This window comes from Gopherus evgoodei, chromosome 22, assembly GCF_007399415.2.
Source record: "Gopherus evgoodei ecotype Sinaloan lineage chromosome 22, rGopEvg1_v1.p, whole genome shotgun sequence".
Taxonomy (NCBI): Eukaryota; Metazoa; Chordata; order Testudines; family Testudinidae; genus Gopherus; species Gopherus evgoodei.
In genome coordinates this window covers 764821-782847 of record NC_044343.1, presented here as the reverse complement: position 1 = coordinate 782847, position 18027 = coordinate 764821, and the positions used below count along the sequence as shown (strand labels likewise).

Here is an 18027-nt window from a genome sequence, read left to right as displayed (position 1 = left end):
CATTACTGTTCTCACCTTCACTTTCTGCCCATCAGTGTTGCTGTCCCCTACAGAATTATCACAAGGTACCTTTTCATAGGGGCCCAAATCCATCAATCCGGCCAGCACATGTCCCCTGGCCATCATTTACAGTGCCAAAAAAGCACCAGTTATTTATTATTTGGACTGCAATACCAGTCACAAAATGCTGGCTGTTTTCCAAACCCAGAAGAGGACCCTGTCTGTGCCCGAGAGCTCACAATCAGAGACTAAGGGTGGGAGGAGGGCTATGCAGTGCAAACAGAATGGGCAGGGGGACAATCTCTGATGGAAAACTACTAGTGTGCCAGTTTTCTCTAACTGTTTACTACCCAGAGGCTCCCCAGCTGCCCGCCTACCTGTCAGTTATTAGCTAATCTAGGCTGTTTGTGCTTCCAGAGAGGTGAGGAAGATGCCTCAACATCAGAGTCTCCCTCTCAGGAACGTGGAGTTTGTTCAGCCTAAACCTTCTCCAGTCCCTGATTTATTGCTCACCTCCAGAGCCAGATGGCATTAGAGACAAAACAATGAGATAAACACTAGACAACATGTCCAGGAAGAAAACAAAACAGCAGCAGAAACCATGAAGCAGCTAAACAAAGAGAAAATGCCCCTTCCATAAAGATTTTCCTTTGTTTTGCCAAGTTCTCTGGCTCTCCCATGTGTGGCTCTAAGCAGAAATGGATGTTTAGCTCTAGGGTGTGGGGGGTTGTGCAGGCCTGAACTGTGGTTTCCTATAACAACAGAGGGGGGATATGATGGCTCTTTATAAATATATCAGAGGGATTAATATTAGGGAGGGAGAGGAATTATTTAAGCTTAGTACCAATGTAGACACAAGAACAAATGGGTATAAACTGGACACTAGGAAGTTTAGATTTGAAATTAGACGAAGGTTTCTAACCATTAGAGGAGTGAAGTTCTGGAACAGCCTTCCAAGGGGAGTAGTGGGGGCAAAAGACGTATCTGGCTTCAAGACTAAGCTTGATAAGTTTATGGAGGGGATGGTATTATGGGATAGCCTAATTTTGGCAATTAATCAAAGATCAATTGCCAAATTATCAGCAGGTAAATATGCCCAATGGTCTGTGATGGGATGTTAGATGGGGAGGATCTGAGTTACTACAGCAAATTTTTTCCTGGGTGCTGGCTGGTGAGTCTTGCCCACATGCTCAGGGTTTTAACTGATCACCATATGTGGGGTCGGGAAGGAATTTTCCTACAGGGCAGATTGGCAGAGCCCCTGGAGGTTTTTTGCCTTCCTCTGAAGCATGAGGCACGGGTCTCTGCAGCTTGAGGTCTTCAAACCACAATTTGAGGACTTCAATAACTCAGACATAGGTTCAGCGTTTGTTATAGAAGTGGATGGGTGAGATTGTATGGCCTGCATTGTGCAGGAGGTCAGACTAGATGATCATAATGGTCCCTTCTGACCTTAAAGACTATGAGTCTGAGAATGATCTCGGCACAAACCAGCTCTGGACTGGCAAAAGGAATCTCTCTAACTCCGAGTCAAAGTAGCAGCTACCACTTTCCCCTGCACCCCAACTTCAACAGCAAACATGGTGGCAGCTTAAGAAGGGAACGAATTCCTGTTAAACCTCTGTAAATGCTTTCTATTTCTTGAAGGCACTTTGTATCTCAGATTCAGCATCAAAATCCTTCACCATCATGTGTTCCTGGTGTTGCCATGGTATTGAACAGAAAGTGGCCATGTAAAGCCAGCTTTACTTGTGTCCTCATACATGACCAATGCAGGGAGACATTTGACATACCAGCATCAGAAACAAAGCACCAATATACCAGATTTCCCCCACATGCAAAAGCAGCACAATTTGACCAAATATACAACTCAGTCCTCTTCCAAAAGGGGATTTAATGCTAATGTGGCTGAGACAGGAATCCTTCCACTCACCTCAGTGGGCTGTGGACCAGGCCCTTACATTCAAAAATGTCTGTTCAACTGCAAATCTCCAAAACAGCAGTGCACAGCCATGAGGTACTGTGCTAGGCATCTGCCTAACCCACATCCCAAAACTATACGCCCCAGGATATACACTGGGGATACATAAGGCTGTGTGCCTGCATGATCTCTTTGTTAAGCGTTATCTAAACACAAAAAGCTGTACCAGTTTAGCTGAACTGGTTTAGAAACGGTTGTAGCTAAATTAGTTCAACCTTCCCCACACGCATCTTGTGTGGACATTCTTAAATCAGTTTGAGCGAACCACACATCTATGTGGCATAAGTCAATTCCTTACAGGCTTGTGCTAAATAAATACAAGGCTATCTGATGCGGATTTAAGTGCCCATAAAAAGGAGGCAGCACTGCTTCAGCTACATCAGTTTCCAAACTGATTCAGTTCAAGTGGTAGCTCCTGGGTGTGCACCTTAACACGGTAGAGCAGGAGGATGAGCATGGACAGGTCTTCTAGTGAGCTGCAGGGTTATAGAATCACATTGGCACCCTGGTCAGGTGTGACTGACAGGACAAGGAAAACATAGCTTGGGCATTAAGAGCCCACTGTTGAATCTGGAATTGTGATTCTTCTCCACCTGAGGTTCAATTTCCCTCTTCCATTGGGGATTTACTATCTAATGTGTGAAGCCTGATTCAGCCACATTTATCTTTACAGGGTTCCCTCCCACACCTTCCTTCTTGGTCTATTTCTGCCATAATTCAGGTGTCACAGGGATGCTTAGCATCTGCTCCACATACAAGTGAGATTTCATCACCTGCTAGGGACTGTGGGATTGTAGGACGCTGTAGAAATAAAGAGTTCATCGGATGAGTTACAGCACTTTGCAGCAACCGACAGCCCACACAGTCACTGCTGCTGCAAGTAACTGGCGTATTACTAGAATGAAATGGAACTAATGTGTGTGTATCAGAGACTGGAGGGATGCAATACCATGGTACCGCATTCAGGACTTCTAGGCAGTAAACTATGCTCCGACTCCATCCCTTTCACGAGCTGCTAGAGTAACAATGTAATATACTGATAGAATCTAAACATGTTTTTGGTAGGAAATAAAGGGATGAACTAATAAGTTCTATGCAGGGCATGGCCAGTCCCACGGAAGGAAGAAAGTGAGCCTACACTTGTGAGATGCTGCTGTTCAATGCACACAAATGGCTTTCCTTCCTGTGTCATTCGCTTCCCTCCTTTTGTTATGACCCCCTTTGATGTGGCATCCTAAAATCAACAAAGCATGTGGTGTTGGAGGAGGAGAGTGGTCACATTTTCTCTCCAACTCGATGCTGAGGGCTCCGGCAGCATGTTGTCCCACTTTACGCTCCGAAATATCCCCTTTGCATACCACTCCTCTGTCATACCACCACAGTTGAGATGGGATTCCAAAAGAACTGGCACTTCTCTAGCAGTTGAGAAGCAATGAAGAATGAAGCCTCATCCATGTGAGGTATTATCTTGTATTTACAATGGCGGCAGATCAGGGAAGGGATTTGCCTAGAGCCACATGGGGAGTGAATGGCAGAGCCAAAAATAGAACTCTAGGCTCCTGTCTGTTGCTTTCACCATTTGGCGAACTGCCCCTGCTGGCCCCCATTTTGGCAGGGTGGCCACAGTCCATGAGGTCTAGTACACAGAGTCTTTGTATGGCATAGCCAATGGAAAACACCCAGGACCAACTAACTGCTTTACCACCCAGCCATGGGAACCATTGGGTACAATGCTCACCTCTTGCTGCCTATGGACCTGCTGACACTCACAGACCATTCACCCTAAATCATCTGCTCCAGCTGTGGCCTGAGGACACGGTTCTGAAACAGATATTAAAAAAAAGAGTTACTGCCAACAGAGCTCAGACTGATTCACAGCTACTACTGCTGCCAGGCCTGGAGGCTGCTGTGCTTACTGGCCTGACATGACCCAGGTCTCTAAAAAAGGTTTTCACTTTACTGCCTGACAGCAGGTAGCCTACCAGAACACCCAGCCTCTCTTACAGAGAGGCACAGACCTGTGCCAAGCAAATGCATCTCATTAGGACTTCCCACTTCCTTGGAGAAATCAAGCAATTCTTCATTAACTGCCTTTGCTACTCTGTCTGTGACCAGGGGGCCCTCCTTAGAGTCTCCTGCTACAGAATAGGGCTGAGAGTTAAAGCATCAGCTTATGAACAACAGTCCTTGCATCAGTCATGAGTAAAATCATCATTCTGCCTAGAAACTGTATCAAGGGCTTGTCTCTGTCTCAATTCTTTACTTAGCAGGTGCTGGGAGTCTGCAACTTCTGGACTAGATAGATTGACCTATGAGGAAAGATTAAGAGATACAGACTGTGACTTGGCTAAGAGATGACTGAACTGAGAATACTGTAAGAGTCTACCACTATTTGGAAGGTGTAAAAACTTAGGAGAAAGGAATTATTTAGGGTGGAGCATGGGATGAATATCAAGAGGGTGGCCCAATCCTGGCCAGCGCTCTGCCCCTTTGCAGCACACTTAGGCAAGGAAAATGGGCCCTGAGACCCCGTGGTGTGGAGGAAACCTCAACTGAAATAGGATCTCTGGCTCCAGGCTCCCCCCATTCCAAAGACTGCTGGTAGAAAAAACTGTACTGGGTTCTGGAACTAGTGGGATTATTGAATTAATCTGAAACAAGTGAAGGTCACAGCTGCCGATTAACACAGCACAGTGATCCTGCAAGGGGAGTTCAACTAGGTGGGGAAAAAACAAATTTGTGAACAACAAATACTTCAGCTGCATAAGTCGTTACAGTTTGACTTGACAACTTGGGGGGGTCTGGCCAAGGGCGGTTAATGTTTCTCATGAATTAACTGCTGCAACTTTTCATTTCTCTCAGGGCTTACTGTAGGTAACAGGTTGCTCAAAAATTAAGTCAGCATTTATCATAAAGACAGGTGAGTATCTACAAGAAAATGTGTTTTTTACAGCTCAACCAGTAAGTTTGGTAACCTATTTATGAATTAACACAGGGGGCTGATGTAGATCAAATTGTACAATCAAAAAATGCTTTTTAAATATCATCGTTAACACCTCTCCCAAGAAGCCAGTCTCTCGCTCATTTCTCTGAACAGCCAGCCTCCAAACAGTATCAGTCTCACTTTCCTACCAGCCTTGATGACTGTAGAGCATCGTACAACTATTCTCAGCAATCCTGCTGAGAGTAACAGAACACAGCAGGCAGGAAGCACTGGCAACATGGCCACCTAGTGGTTCATAAAAGTGATCTCTTCTATTTCCTTCCCTTCCTCACAAGCGAATTAAAAATACTTAAACACCAGATGCACCTATCTAGCTTTCACCAGCAACTGCCCTTAGAAGAGCAATGCAAGTCCTGCCTAATTTTGAAGAATCATTTTCCAAGTGTTTCTCTGTGTCTGTTTTGCACATACATGAGTTTCTCTTTGCCTTGGTACATGGAAACTAGATTTTTTCCTGGATGGAATGGATGCTTTTCAAGTACTCTCATTCTGGGCCTTGGCTTCGGATTCCACAGGCACACTCACCCTAACAAAGTATAATTTCAGCAATACCACTCGTCTGATTCTGTACACAGTAACCCTTCACAACATCACGTGAAGTCTTATCAACTCTAGCAGGTTGTAATTGACTACTTTCTCTGTACATCACCACCCTACACCCTACAGAATGTGGATGCAAAGTGTCTGTCAACAAAATACAGCCTGAACCAAAGTCGGCCTTGACGTAAGTGGGTGCAAGTCTCGTTGCAGTAGATTAGCCTTGCTGTAAGCAGATGAAACTCAGAGCTGGCTCACTTCAGCCCTGATCCTACAAGGCGAACAGTCCAGGCTGAGCCCCATCACCCACACAGGCCTAATGGCTCCCCGGTAGTTCTCACTGCAGGATCAGAACCTAGATATACAATGCATTACAAAGCTAGCCCATAAAGAATTAGGAAGATTGCACTTTTGAACTTTCCTCTGAGAGGCATCAGATGAAGGCAGAAGTTTGGAACAGTGATAGTTTTCTTACAACGTGAAGTCATTGAGGAGGATGTGCGTGATGTTACCAGGTACACATTCTACTATGGATGGGTTTGCTCTTAAATCTACATTATCTGCAGGAATACGGATCACCCCAGAAGCTGCAGTATAGTACTGTGGAACATTCACTTGCTATATGGAGAGAAGATGGCTGTTGCTTCTAATTATGAAAATCATATAGTAATAAATAAGTCAAAGAGAAACCAATACAAACTTGTACAAAATAGACAGCAATACCAGAATACCAACAGTAACAATTTGTAATAGGGAGAATGGTTTAAACTGAAGCGAAAGCAGGCAGTTTCCAGTACTGATGCTTTCAAAGTTAGGAGGAGAGAGAGAGAAACAGAATCTCACACTCTCTATGAGCAGGTTGGTGGGATGATTACACCACTCTCTTTCACTCAGTACAGCAAGCCAGCACTTCATCAAGAGCAGAATGTTGCTGAAAACTCCAAGGTATCTTCCACAAGAAAAATAAGTGTTAAGGAAAGCAAACATGCAAATAAGCCCAGCTCAGAAGGTACAGGCCGATTTTTTCCTTAAGTAAATGCCTTCTTTAAAGAGAAACCAACTTCCTCAACTCTCATTTTATAGTGAAGCAACAAGATGCGAAGGCAGGCAGGGTCTGCAGAGTACACTGTATGTTTAGGGCTGAACAGCTGCCATCAGCTGCTTCCTGAAGGAATGGAATAATGGTAAATGACATGCTCTATATTTTGGTTGGATGTTAGGGTTTGTGATTGTAAGAGGAGATGAGTGGGTTTGTTCAAACTTCCCAAACTAAATTTTTCCAGTCTTGGTCTTCTCCCATAACTCCAGGCTTCAGACTTCAGTGATCAGTGTCCATTTGGCCAAAGGGCAAGGTTGTGAAGTTACTTCTCCTTCTTGACTACTCTAACCCAAGGGGACCCACTCAATAACAATGCTCCCTCCATACCTGCCATAGGAAGATTACAAAGACAATCCCAGCAAGGGTCCTGTTAAAGTCTAAAGAGCAAATATGGCCTTTAATCCTTCAGTTGTATACCGTTCTCCCTTATATAGGAACAATAGCATTTGCCTTAACCACATCTACCAAGGCACCTGGAATGATCTATTTCTAGGGATATTCCACTGAAAGTGCCATTTTTATTGCAGTTTCTTTCTCAAGAAACTAATAACCATATTAGCCAAGCAAAAGGGATATCAAGGGACCCAACTTAGGAAGCCTTTCACAAAGTGTCCCACCAATTCCTGTAAGGACACAAGGAAGGGATGGAAGACTAGGCCCTTGGTGACACCCTTCAGGATATGATCAGAGGCAGGTAACTGCCTTACAGTGGGTGATTACCAAACAGGTCACAGAGACTTGCTGGGAACGAGCAGAGTGTCACATACTGTCGAGCTTTCTATCTGTTGCTCCTGGAGGATGTGCAAGTTATCGGAGTTTAGGGAAAATTCTGATAAAGAGGATCATGCTAATAAAAATAAAACAAACTACAATTAACATTATCCAGAGCAGCCAGTTGACAGATTTCTTTGCATGCTGCTCGAGGCGTTCAGATTCATCCTTCAGCTTCTCAAAGTTGTGGTCTGCCATCCTGAGAGAGTGAGATAATGTCTAGGGAACAAACAAAGAGCAAGCTGCAAGTCAGATTTGATTTGCAAGATGAGAAAGACAACATCTTAGTGCTTGTCATTGATTAAGCCAAGTTGCGTTGATACAGCCTAAACAGTAGAAGCCATATTTCAACAATGGAGAAGAGATGATTAGGTCAGCCATAAATACCAAACCCAAAACCGGAGTAGTTAAAGATAGGCTCCCCTAAAGCCATCTGTAGGCACCAGATTGTCAAAGGTGTCAAGTACCTACAACTGACTTCAGCAGGATTTGTGGGTGATCAGCACCTGAGAGTCACACCACTTTTACATCAGGCATCCAGGTTTGAAAGTTTTGGCTATTTATTACAAAACTAAAGAATCTATAGTAAGGACCAGTTGCACTATGGAGGAGGACAGGTCCTTCATGCAAATTCCCCCTGCTGCAATCACATTTAGAATTAAGTTACAGATATTCCCGTTTACCCCATATCTTCGCAAATTAATGTTATGGATTGCAATACTGAGAATCTGAATAATTTCTTCTACTGCAATCCATGCTACCTGGTTATCTTGTTTAATAACGTTCTGTGCTGCCAGGGTGTTGTTTTTGAGACTGCGAGCCAAACTCAACATTTCTTCAGCCAGCTTCTCCTGCATGCTGCGATGATGCTGTAACACGGCATCCAGCTCAGTTGCTGACTGCTTCTCTTCAGACACAAAGCCTCTGCAGAGCACAAGGGAGGAGATTTAGGATTCCCTGAGAGTTCTCATGGACTATTCTCAGTGGTTTTTAGATCACCATTAGGTGATGTCAGAGTTGCACTACTGCTCACAAATCTGATTAGATGGCAAGAGCATTCAGAGCAGCAGTTTGCTAAAACAGCTAATAAGAAACCATTCAAGTTTGGTGCTTCCACAAATGGGCATTAAAACCTTCCCAGCTGAGTTAATAAAGTACATTCAGGAGTCAAAGACGCCCCATCAAAAACAGTCAAAATATTAAACTATGACTTACTTCCGTTTCCTTAAATTTAGCTCCTCAGACTCTGGGGGGAAAAAAAGTTTGTATTTTAGCAGATGAAAAACCTCCAGGCCTGAATCTCTTGTGGAAAGTTGATGCGCCAGGAAACTAAGCAAGTAAAATTGAAAACTGCAGAAACAAAACTAAGACTCTGTAAGAGGAACGGGGAGGGGGGAGAGAAGAGGTTTAAATCTGTCTGGGTGTCTGCACCAGGTAACAAGAGTTTAGAAAGCCCTACCTCCCCAGGGGAGACAGACGACATGCTCTGATGTCATGCAGTGTCATGCCTGTGTCCAGTGGAGAGGAAGAGGCGCAAACCCTGGATTGAGCCAATATTCATGAGTAAGAGCACCACAGCTCTGCTGCCAGAATCCCAGGCTAACCTAGCACCAGGTATTTTAACATTAGCTAAGGAAACTGCCCACTAATATGGCCAAGTACAGGGCACTGAGGATTATTCATTCATACATTTAGAAAGGTTAATATTCTATGGAATCAAACTATGCATGCTGCTAGCTCCTGGAGGCATGTGATCTTGTTCTGGCAGGGGGAGAACATAGGTAACATTAAGAACATAAGAATGGCCATACTGGATCAGACCAAAGGTCCATCTAGCCCAGTATCCTGTCTTCTGACAGTGGCTAATGCCAGGTGCCCCAGAGGGAATGAACAGGCCAGGTAATCAGTGATCCATCCCATCACCCATTCCCAGCTTCTGGAAAAAGCTTGGCTTGTTGCCTCTAGTCCTAAGTTAAATTTGTAAACTGTTCAAGGTAGAGACTTCAACTATACAGAATCTAGCCCAATGGGTCCCTGATCCAAACTGGGAGCTACTGCAATCTCAGTAACCACACAGACTCTTAGTTGCTTTAAGTGGTGGTTCACGAGAAGAGTCCCAAGCTGGAAAACTACTTAAAAAAACAAAAATCACAAAAAAGAGAAAGCATGCTCTGGCTTGTCAGGCAAGATGCGTCACCCCTTGTTCTTCCCCTCCCACTTCCCCCCACACATTCCAGCCATCTGCTTTTAAATAAACTTACCATTGACAGACAAGGGATCCTGGGACATGGAGGAGGAGAGGAGAGGAGAAACACAGTAAGATTACACATGCACAGATGAAGTGACTGCAGCCTTGCATCAAGCAACCCCCATGCCCTAGAGTATCCTTTGTTCCCAACATTTCTAATCATAAAATCCAATACCATGAAGCAGGGACCGGCTCTCCAACAGTCCAGCACAAGAAGTGGAGAGAGCCCAGGCTCAGAATTGTAGCTCAGCCCTCTGAAGGGCAGCACAGAATCAGAACAGGAAGGGATCTTAAGAGGTCACCTAGCCCAGTCCCCTGCACTCATGCTGCCAGCTGAGTCTGTGGTCTCCCAGGGAGAGGGCTGGTTGTAACCTCTGTACACAGGGCCTCAAAGCATGAAATTCCATTTCACCAGAGGCTACACGATTCCCCTTGGCTCTGGTCCCACCCCCACGCTGGAACTAGATGGCTGAGCATTGCTACTAGGCAGGGTCACTGACAGTGGCCCATATGGACCTGGTCACTTTTGGGTTAGAAAGGGAGCGCCAGGGGAGCAGCTGGCTGAGGCAGCAAATCCCTCTTGAATTAACAGTCGCGACAGACCAGCAGTAGAACATAACTTACTGTACCAAGCAGTTCACTCCTCATCTTGCCAGTGTAGCGAGCCTTTGTCTGCAGATGAACCATTTTAGTAGCTGGGGTTCGCTCTTTGGCTGTCGTGGGAGTTCGGCCGGGGGCCAGGAACTGATTTGCCAAGGCCTTTTCTGCTGACGAGGACTATAAAGAGAGGGCCAAATTAATCTTGTGCTCTGCAGAGAAGCCTAGAAAATAACCAGGAAGCTCTTCTGCTGCTACTTCCTGCAGGTGAGTGGACATGACAGCGCAGACTCAATCCGGTCTAATTGCAGCACAGCTCATCAGCAGTCCATAGCTCAGTAGACGTACGCAGCACTGTACAAAGGGCAAATGATGTTGAGCAAAGACAGCTTGCCCCCAAAAGCTCACAGCTCAAAGGCAAAGGGGACACCATAAATCACAGAAGAAACATTTGCCTTCTTCGTGGTTCTCTGAGGGGGGGCAGAAAGAGCTTGTAACTCTAAATATCAACCCCTTACATTTAACAGATAAGTTCCCAAGACACACTCACTCAGGATTTTGAGAGAAAGATTGTGCATGGGTGCAGGAAGATGCCTGCTTATTGCTTTGAGATGTGAGAGAGAGACAAAAAAACCAAATGCTCGGTTAGTCACTTCAGGATGGACAAAAGGTTCTTACCAATTTTTCAGCTTCTAACATTCCCTTCAAGAAGTCCACTTTGCGGGCATATTCATTCAGCAATTCAGGGGCAGGCTTGCTGCAACAGTCAAAAGAAACGATGGAAGCCAGAAGAGTCAGTATTTCCTATTGCAAATATTTCAGAAAGTCATATGCATGTAGAACAGTCAAGAGATTAAGGCAGCATTTTCCAGCAGGAACAGCTTAGAGCTAGGGTCACCCTCACTCGTAATTTCTGAAGGACAACGGCTTGAACTGGGCAGAAAGATCAAGTATCACTTCTAGAAATGGCCTCTCTAGGACAGGGCTGAAATGCAGCAGCTAGGGATGGTGAGTGGGGGAGGGAGTTGTAGCTTGCTGTGCTGCTGCTTATGTTGCACCTTTTCTGGTGATACTTGCATGTATTCCCATAGGGATGACAGAGTGCAGGGGAGGCACATGAGAGCAATAATGCTGGAGCACCTGGGAAATGTTGGAGGCTTTTTCATTTAAATTGCCCAATATGACATTTTGACACTTCTATGCCACCTGTCTGGCTTGTCTGAATAGACTGTTAAGGGCTTTGGGGCTGGGACCATGTCTTTCTGTAGGTTTGTGCAGCACAATGGGGCTCAGATTATAAATGGGGCTTCCGAGTGCTCCTGCAATGCAAGTGAAACAACAGTCCTGAGCTGTCTCTACCGATATTCACGCGGCCTCCCAACAGCAAAAAAAAACCTCGCAAAGTGAGTTCTAGGGCTATAACTACAAGGGGCATCCCCTGAGCACAAACCATTCTGCTATCCTCACAGTCCTGAGTGTCCCACAGTTTCAGCATTCCTGGGTTGTGCCTATTTCCCACCTAAGAGGTTACTTGAAAAAGAACACACACAATTTCCTTCCAACCTCAGTCTCAGAGACAGCATCTCACCTTGAGTGTTTCTTTAATGCAAGGAGCATCTCTTCGAGAGCATCTACATACTAAAAAAAACCCAGACAGTTGTAAGAGTTAGGATTAACAGGAACCAGTGTGGCAAATGCTAAAGGCTCTGCAGCTATTAAGCACTAATGATAATGAGGATTGTCATTTTCACAGGAAGCACCATCCGGTGTTGTTTTTACCTGGGTTAATGTGGCTTGCCTGACTCACACATACACACTCTTTAGAGTCTGTATCTTACAGTCTTAATGAGAGGATCATCACTGGGAGACAGGTTAAGGAAATGCAGAGACTAGCAGCCTGATCTTATCAATGGAACTTACGAATTAATGAGATAAAACTAAGCACGGTGGGCTACTCCCAGCATCTCTTGCCCCACCCTTCAGCTAATAGCAGGCTGACAAGTTGAACTCTCAAACCAAAATTTTCTTCCCACAAATGGAAATATGCCTCCAAGAACAGCAACCATCAGCTTGAAATCTAAGATGCAAAAATCAAGTTAGCAAGTTTCAGATGTTATATCTGCCCTTGAGGATTCCTGCCAACTTCTGTGATTTCACAGTATTAAAAAAAAATTTGAGTTTCTTCTCCATTATTGCTGTGCTGAAGACACACACTGACCAGAGGGGCGAAAAACTGACTGCACCAACATATACAGTGTTGGAGAAAGTGAATAAGGAAGTGTTATTTACTCTTCCTCATAACAGAAGAATTAGAGTCACCAAATGAAATAAATAGGCAGCAGGTTTAAAACAAACACAAAGTATTTCTTCACACAACGCACAGTCAACCTGTGGAACTCTTTGCCAGAGGGTGTTGTGAAGGTGAAGACTATAACGGTTCAGAAAAGAACTAGATAAGTTCACTGAGGTCCATCAATAGCTATTAGCCAAGATGGACGGGGATGGTGCCCCTAGCCTCTGTTTGCCAGAGGCTGGGAGTGGGTGGCAGGGAAGGGATCATTTAATGATTGCCTGTTCCGTGCATTCCCTCTGGTGCACCTGGCATTGGCCACTGTTGAAAGACAGGATACTGGCTTGGATGGACCTTTGGTCTGGTTCTTATGAAATACTCCCAACATACACTGAAAATACTCTTTAATTTTTCAGATATAGTGATTATATACAAGTAGTAATATTAGCAAGTACAAATATTTCAGACAGTGATTTTTTAAATTGTAGAACAACTCTTTAGAATCCAAGACCCACCCGCTCATGGGATTTGCAGCAAACTGGACTGGAATCCTGCTGTGAGGCCCTCTGGTTTCTGAGAGCTATAGTGCAGAATAAATTATCACAATGGTCCCTTCTGGTCTTGGAATCTGTGAATTCTGCAACTTCATGTAAGTTGGAAGTGAGGGAAAGGGGTTACTGAATTAACTATAAAAATGAATAATGCAGTCAGTACAGAATTCCTTCTGTTATTCACTTTTTATGGTGTCCAACGTTTTACTGCCACACTTTTGCAGAGAGTACACACGTATTGTGAACGCTATCAGGGAAGGACACTGTAGGTTTTGGCAACTGGACAGAAGGCAGCTAAAGACTTTGGCACCCTGATGGTGTAGTAGGCAAAAGTGAAGGGTTTCCACTTCAGGTCGCCATCCCAACCCCCAATGCTCCACTGAATAGTTCACTGAAGACTAAGGGGACAATGGTCATAAGATCTTCACTTCAGCAGGAATAAGGCATCTTTTCAGTAGGTTTTGGGTAATGCGAGTTGGAGAGAGACCTAAATAGAAAGATCCTACTTCCAAGCAGCAGGACTCAACTTTGAAACTCTCTGAGCAGGCAAACATCTGCCCTGCCAACCCATAGGTTACCCTCCATCCTCACTGAACTTTTTGTTTCCATAAACAGCCACCCACATGCTACAACCAACCAGTTCCTTCTGGCAGAGAAAGAAAGCTGCCAATAGGAAGCCATCAGAACTGGTCAAGTTAGAGTGTGGATTAGTGAAATGATGCCCATCTGGCTGCAGTCACCATTCCGTGGGGACACCATTCCATTCCATTTCCTGCTGAGAGATATTCATGTTCAGTTTCCATCCAGTACATCCTATTACAGTGCCCCTGCGATAGTGGATGACAGGAATTCGCATGTCTGGAAGGAAACTGGCAAAACAAACAAAACAAAAACTGAGGCACAAGGCCAATTACAAAGAAAAGATCAAGTGGAAGTGAGTCCCTCCCAAGAAACAGCTCTCTGGCTCCCAGGTGCAATGTAGAGACTACAGAGGAACAGCTGGCAAGAGAGAAGCAACACCTGCACTGCTGGCTCCCAGAAGTCTCCTGCCTACACTGACCAAGGGCAGTGTGTGGAATATGATCCAAGCTATAAAGAGATCACTTTGAAGTTTATTCCCAAATCTTAAAACCCCTTCTCAAAGGGGAATTCTAGCAATGGCCTGAATAGCATACATGTTCCCACAGCCATCTGCTTTATTTATCACAACCACAGAAGCCATGGACTGGCGCTGATTAATTTGCCGGTGTGTCTCATCTATCTGTAAGCCAAGAAATTATATCTCCAGGCAAAGGCTTTTGTGCCTTATGAAGTACCAAATATCTACTTCAAACATGAACGCACACTACAAAGCCCTGCTATACCACAAGCTACGGGATAAAAGTGGTATGACATACAGCACAAACCAGAGGTTCCCAGATGCTATTTTCACATGGGTCCCTCAACTTCCATAGAGTAGCAAGATTGCTCCCCCTAGGCAAACAAAGGACTGACACGCAAGGGATGTGTGCACATTAATGATACAGGCTGCACACATCTTGCAATATTCTTGCTTACACTGGGGCACAGAATTGCCTACTGCTCATATTCAACATTTCCTAGAAAAGCTGGGCAAACTGTATCTAATTTCCCTCTCAGGAATGACAAGATAGTACTTGTTTTTTAGAGAACAGGATTCCCCTAACACTGAACCTCCATCTCCTCATATGAAAGCAGGGAGTCTGGCAATCATAACAGGGTTCTTCTACAAGAAAAGGGGTCTGCTACATGTGTGTGCAATAAGGGTGACATCCAGTGGCCTGAGCCAGGATGATTAAACTAAGATCCTTTAAAGTCTGGCAAATTAACGTCTCATTTCTTCACAACAGTATAGTTCTGGGTAAATTAGACAATTCTGAGAGGGCAATATTCCAGGGCTTTGGAGCTGTGCTCTGGCTCCGCTCCAGCTCCAGGCAAAAACCTGCAGCTCTACTGCTCCATGCTCCAGCTCCGCTCCAAAGCCCTGTAGCATTCAATAAGTTTATGAAGGCCCAAGTGAAACACTATAGTGAAGCAAGTCAAACAATCAATGATCTAACAAAAAAAATCTGAGACACAAAGTGGGTGAGATAATATCTTTTATTGGACCAATTTCTGTTGGTGAGAGATACAAGCCAGAAGCTTCCCACACCTGAAAAGCTCTGTGTAATAGCAAAAGCTTGTCTCACTCTCCAACAGAAGTTGGTCCAATAGAAGATATTACCTCACTCTTCTTGTCTCGCTAATATCCTGGGACCACCACAACTACAACACAGCATACATATAAAAAATTCCTCAGATTTAACTATCTCACTGAATAAAGCTGGAGAAATCTCTAAGCAAAAACATGATATGGTTTTAAATTTTGCTTCAATACTGAAGTCCAAGGACACCTATATTAGATTTATCTCAGTAAAGTTGAATGGTATCTCCCAGTCAGAAAGACTGGGCTCTAGCCAATGAAACCAAATACACCAGCCTACCCAGAACCCTGGACATCTCACTGATGGACTGATGCTGTGGCAGGGAAAGAGAACGTCGTCCAAAAAAACATCAGAGACTAGAAACAAAGATTTCTCTCCTACGGCCAAACTGACTCAAAACAAGTTCTCTGCCAATGGCATCTCCTCCCAGTCACCACATCCTTTGCAGCTCCCAGGGTAACCACTGCATTCTTCAAACAAATGAGCATGTTAAGGTTTATGAATAAGACTAGGACATTCCACTACAGCACAGGCAAAGCAGTTCAAAGCAGCAGCATCTGCATCCCTCTGAGAAGTCTGCAGATGAAATGGCTCATCAAGCTGCTTTAGTCACTTCATGAAACCAGGGCCTGCACAGCAGCAGGAAAAGGCTCAGAACCTGCTCCCAGCCAAAGAACGAGATAATCTAGCTGGGCAGAACGGTGCTGCTACAGTCACACTTGCAAAATCCAGTCCCCCCCCTCCGTCTTGCTAAGCTAGTGCAGCATCCATAACAGGCCGTATAAAGCCGCGCTGCGTTACGTTCCCTGGGATCCTACAAGACAGAAAGAGTCTCATGCGCTGCAGACCGTCCCCCGGCTGCTGATGGGGCCGTTGGGCAGCAGCCAGCCACCACAGTGGGGCTGGGGCGGGCAGACGGTGCCAGGCCTCCCGCTCGCAGGAAGCCAGGGGCACCGCCCGGGGGCAGGGGTGGCGTGACGGGACCCCTCTGTCCCGGCTCCCGCACAGGGGGAGGCAGCCCAGCCAGGAGCTCCGCACCCCAGTGATGAAGCCCCAGGAGCGCCAGGGGCCAGAGGCACTAGGCGGGGGCTGGAGACTGCCCGGGACGCCGCCTCCCGGCCGGGCCCCAAAATCGGCGATCCCGGTACCTTCTCCAGCCGCCACTCGTCCGGCTCCCGCCTCTCAGCCGCCAGCGCCTCGCAGCGGCTCAGCAGCCGCAGCAGGTTCAGCTCCAGGCGAGTGGCCGCCATCGCTCCGACCCGGAACCGGAACTCGAATAGTCCACTTCCGGGCCAGCGGCTGCCTTCACGTAGCAAGGGCGCGCGGACACGTCACCGGCGGGGAAGCAAAACAGCCCGGAGCTCAGGGCGCGGCCGGGCTCCCCACGCGCCACGGGGCTGCCGGCGGCGCCTGCGCAGAGCCAGTCCGGGCCCGGAACAGCAGCAGCGGGGCAGCCCGAGGAGGGTGACAGGCCTGGTGCGTCGGGGGACGTGGGCGCACTCAGCGGGAAGCCGCGTTCTCTGCTGGCACAGCAGGTTCCGGTAGCGGCAGCGCCCCAGGCAGCTGCCGGGGTCCCGCCGGCTGGCACAGGTGGTCGTACATGCAGCCTGGACGGGACACAGCTCCCTGCTAACGAAGTCATGTATGACAGGCAATTTCAAGCGGAAAGCCTTTATTATCCCACTGCTATTTCCACCGGTAACACACCCCCCCGTGCCTGCACACCTTACAAACCCCCTCCCTCATGAGTTCAGGTAGTTGACCTCACAGACGTTTAACACTGAAATAGATTTAAATTTGAGCTACAGCCTTTGTGTCAGTTACCCAGCTCACAGACATTGATAGGCCTGCTGTTAATAGTGACAAAACGTCTCCATAATTCTGCTAACTTGACAGAAAATTCCTCCTTGAAACGTTTCTTCACTATAACCTTCAAACAATAATCCTTCACCAAGAAGTACCTGGGCTATATGGAGGGCTGAACATCCACTGACCGTTGATCTAGAAGACTGTGTCTGGGTAGTGTTGTCTGTCCACTTTAGCTTATGACCAGCTACGGTAGGACACTTTATGCCTAGCTATACAGTACTGAACACACTGACAGAGGTCAGCCGAGACATGCTGGATTTGTTCCGTTCATGTGACATTCCCTTCCATCCTGGCCATCTAGGTTCTGCTCCATCATATGCATCATCAGGTGACACTATCCCTCAGCGCAGAACACACCGATGGCAAGCAAGAACAGGATGAGGTTAGTCTAGTTTCTAAAAGGCATGGCCATTTTTGTATATGGTTTTGCTATATTTAAAAAAAAAAAAAAACTTTCAAGGCATATGGAAGATTCTTTAAAGTCTTAGTAGCCTGCCTCAATTTGTGCTTGAGGCTAGCTGATAGTGCACAGTACAAGAAAATGATAACTCAGCCCCATGGGGGTTAATTCTGTTCTGATCTCAGATGGAGGTACAGGTTTTGTTTTTTAAATTATGCCCACTAATTTCGTGTCATATGCCAAGAAAGAAAAAGTAGCAGAGTTTTCGTTCATGATGCCCTACCTGGCTGATGGGGGCATTCAGCACCTATTTGTAACATTAGTGAAATACCTTGCTTGAGTTTTTCAGCTCACCTCTAAGCTTTACAGCTGCAAACTCTACATGCCAGGGTCTACCAGAGTCCCTTTTTATGTCAGTGTGCGCTCCCTACTGACTCAACAGCAGCTCTAAATGCAGG

General features: G+C 45.9%; 2 protein-coding genes across 4 annotated transcripts in view; both read right to left on the bottom strand.

Moving 5' to 3' along the window:
- The window catches only part of INSR (insulin receptor), a 116179-nt gene extending 112380 nt beyond the window's left edge, over positions 1 to 3799 (bottom strand). Inside the window, exon 1 of the mRNA XM_030540061.1 lies at positions 3720 to 3799. The gene's annotated coding sequence lies outside the window, so the exon portion shown is untranslated. The remainder of the gene's footprint in view (positions 1 to 3719) is intronic.
- Positions 1388 to 16581, bottom strand: USE1 (unconventional SNARE in the ER 1). Of its 3 annotated transcripts, none has more exons than XM_030540086.1 (8): positions 16449 to 16581; positions 11826 to 11875; positions 10916 to 10994; positions 10265 to 10417; positions 9654 to 9672; positions 8608 to 8638; positions 8154 to 8316; positions 1388 to 3802 (listed from the first exon to the last, which is right to left on the bottom strand). In XM_030540086.1, the coding sequence occupies exons 1-8, from the start codon at positions 16548 to 16550 to the stop codon at positions 3764 to 3766; spliced, it is 636 nt and encodes a 211-aa protein (XP_030395946.1). In that variant the 5' UTR covers positions 16551 to 16581; the 3' UTR covers positions 1388 to 3763. The 3 variants fall into 3 exon arrangements, with proteins under 3 accessions (XP_030395946.1, XP_030395944.1, XP_030395945.1); XM_030540084.1 differs by lacking the exon at positions 1388 to 3802 and adding an exon at positions 6251 to 7611; XM_030540085.1 differs by lacking the exons at positions 1388 to 3802; positions 16449 to 16581 and adding exons at positions 6251 to 7611; positions 13043 to 15240.
- Positions 16582 to 18027: the final 1446 nt, after the last annotated feature.

What these genes read in the sequence shown, in the direction of transcription:
- USE1 (XM_030540084.1), bottom strand. Translation starts at nt 16,550, where the DNA reads ATGGCGGCCACTCGCCTGGAGCTGAACCTGCTGCGGCTGCTGAGCCGC. An exon ending in GCATTAAAGAAACACTCAAG is followed by an intron (nt 10,995 to 11,825) that starts GTGAGATGCTGT and finishes TGACTGTTGCAG; the next exon opens with CAAGCCTGCCCCTGAATTGC. An exon ending in TGTTAGAAGCTGAAAAATTG is followed by an intron (nt 10,418 to 10,915) that starts GTAAGAACCTTT and finishes CTCTCTTTATAG; the next exon opens with TCCTCGTCAGCAGAAAAGGC.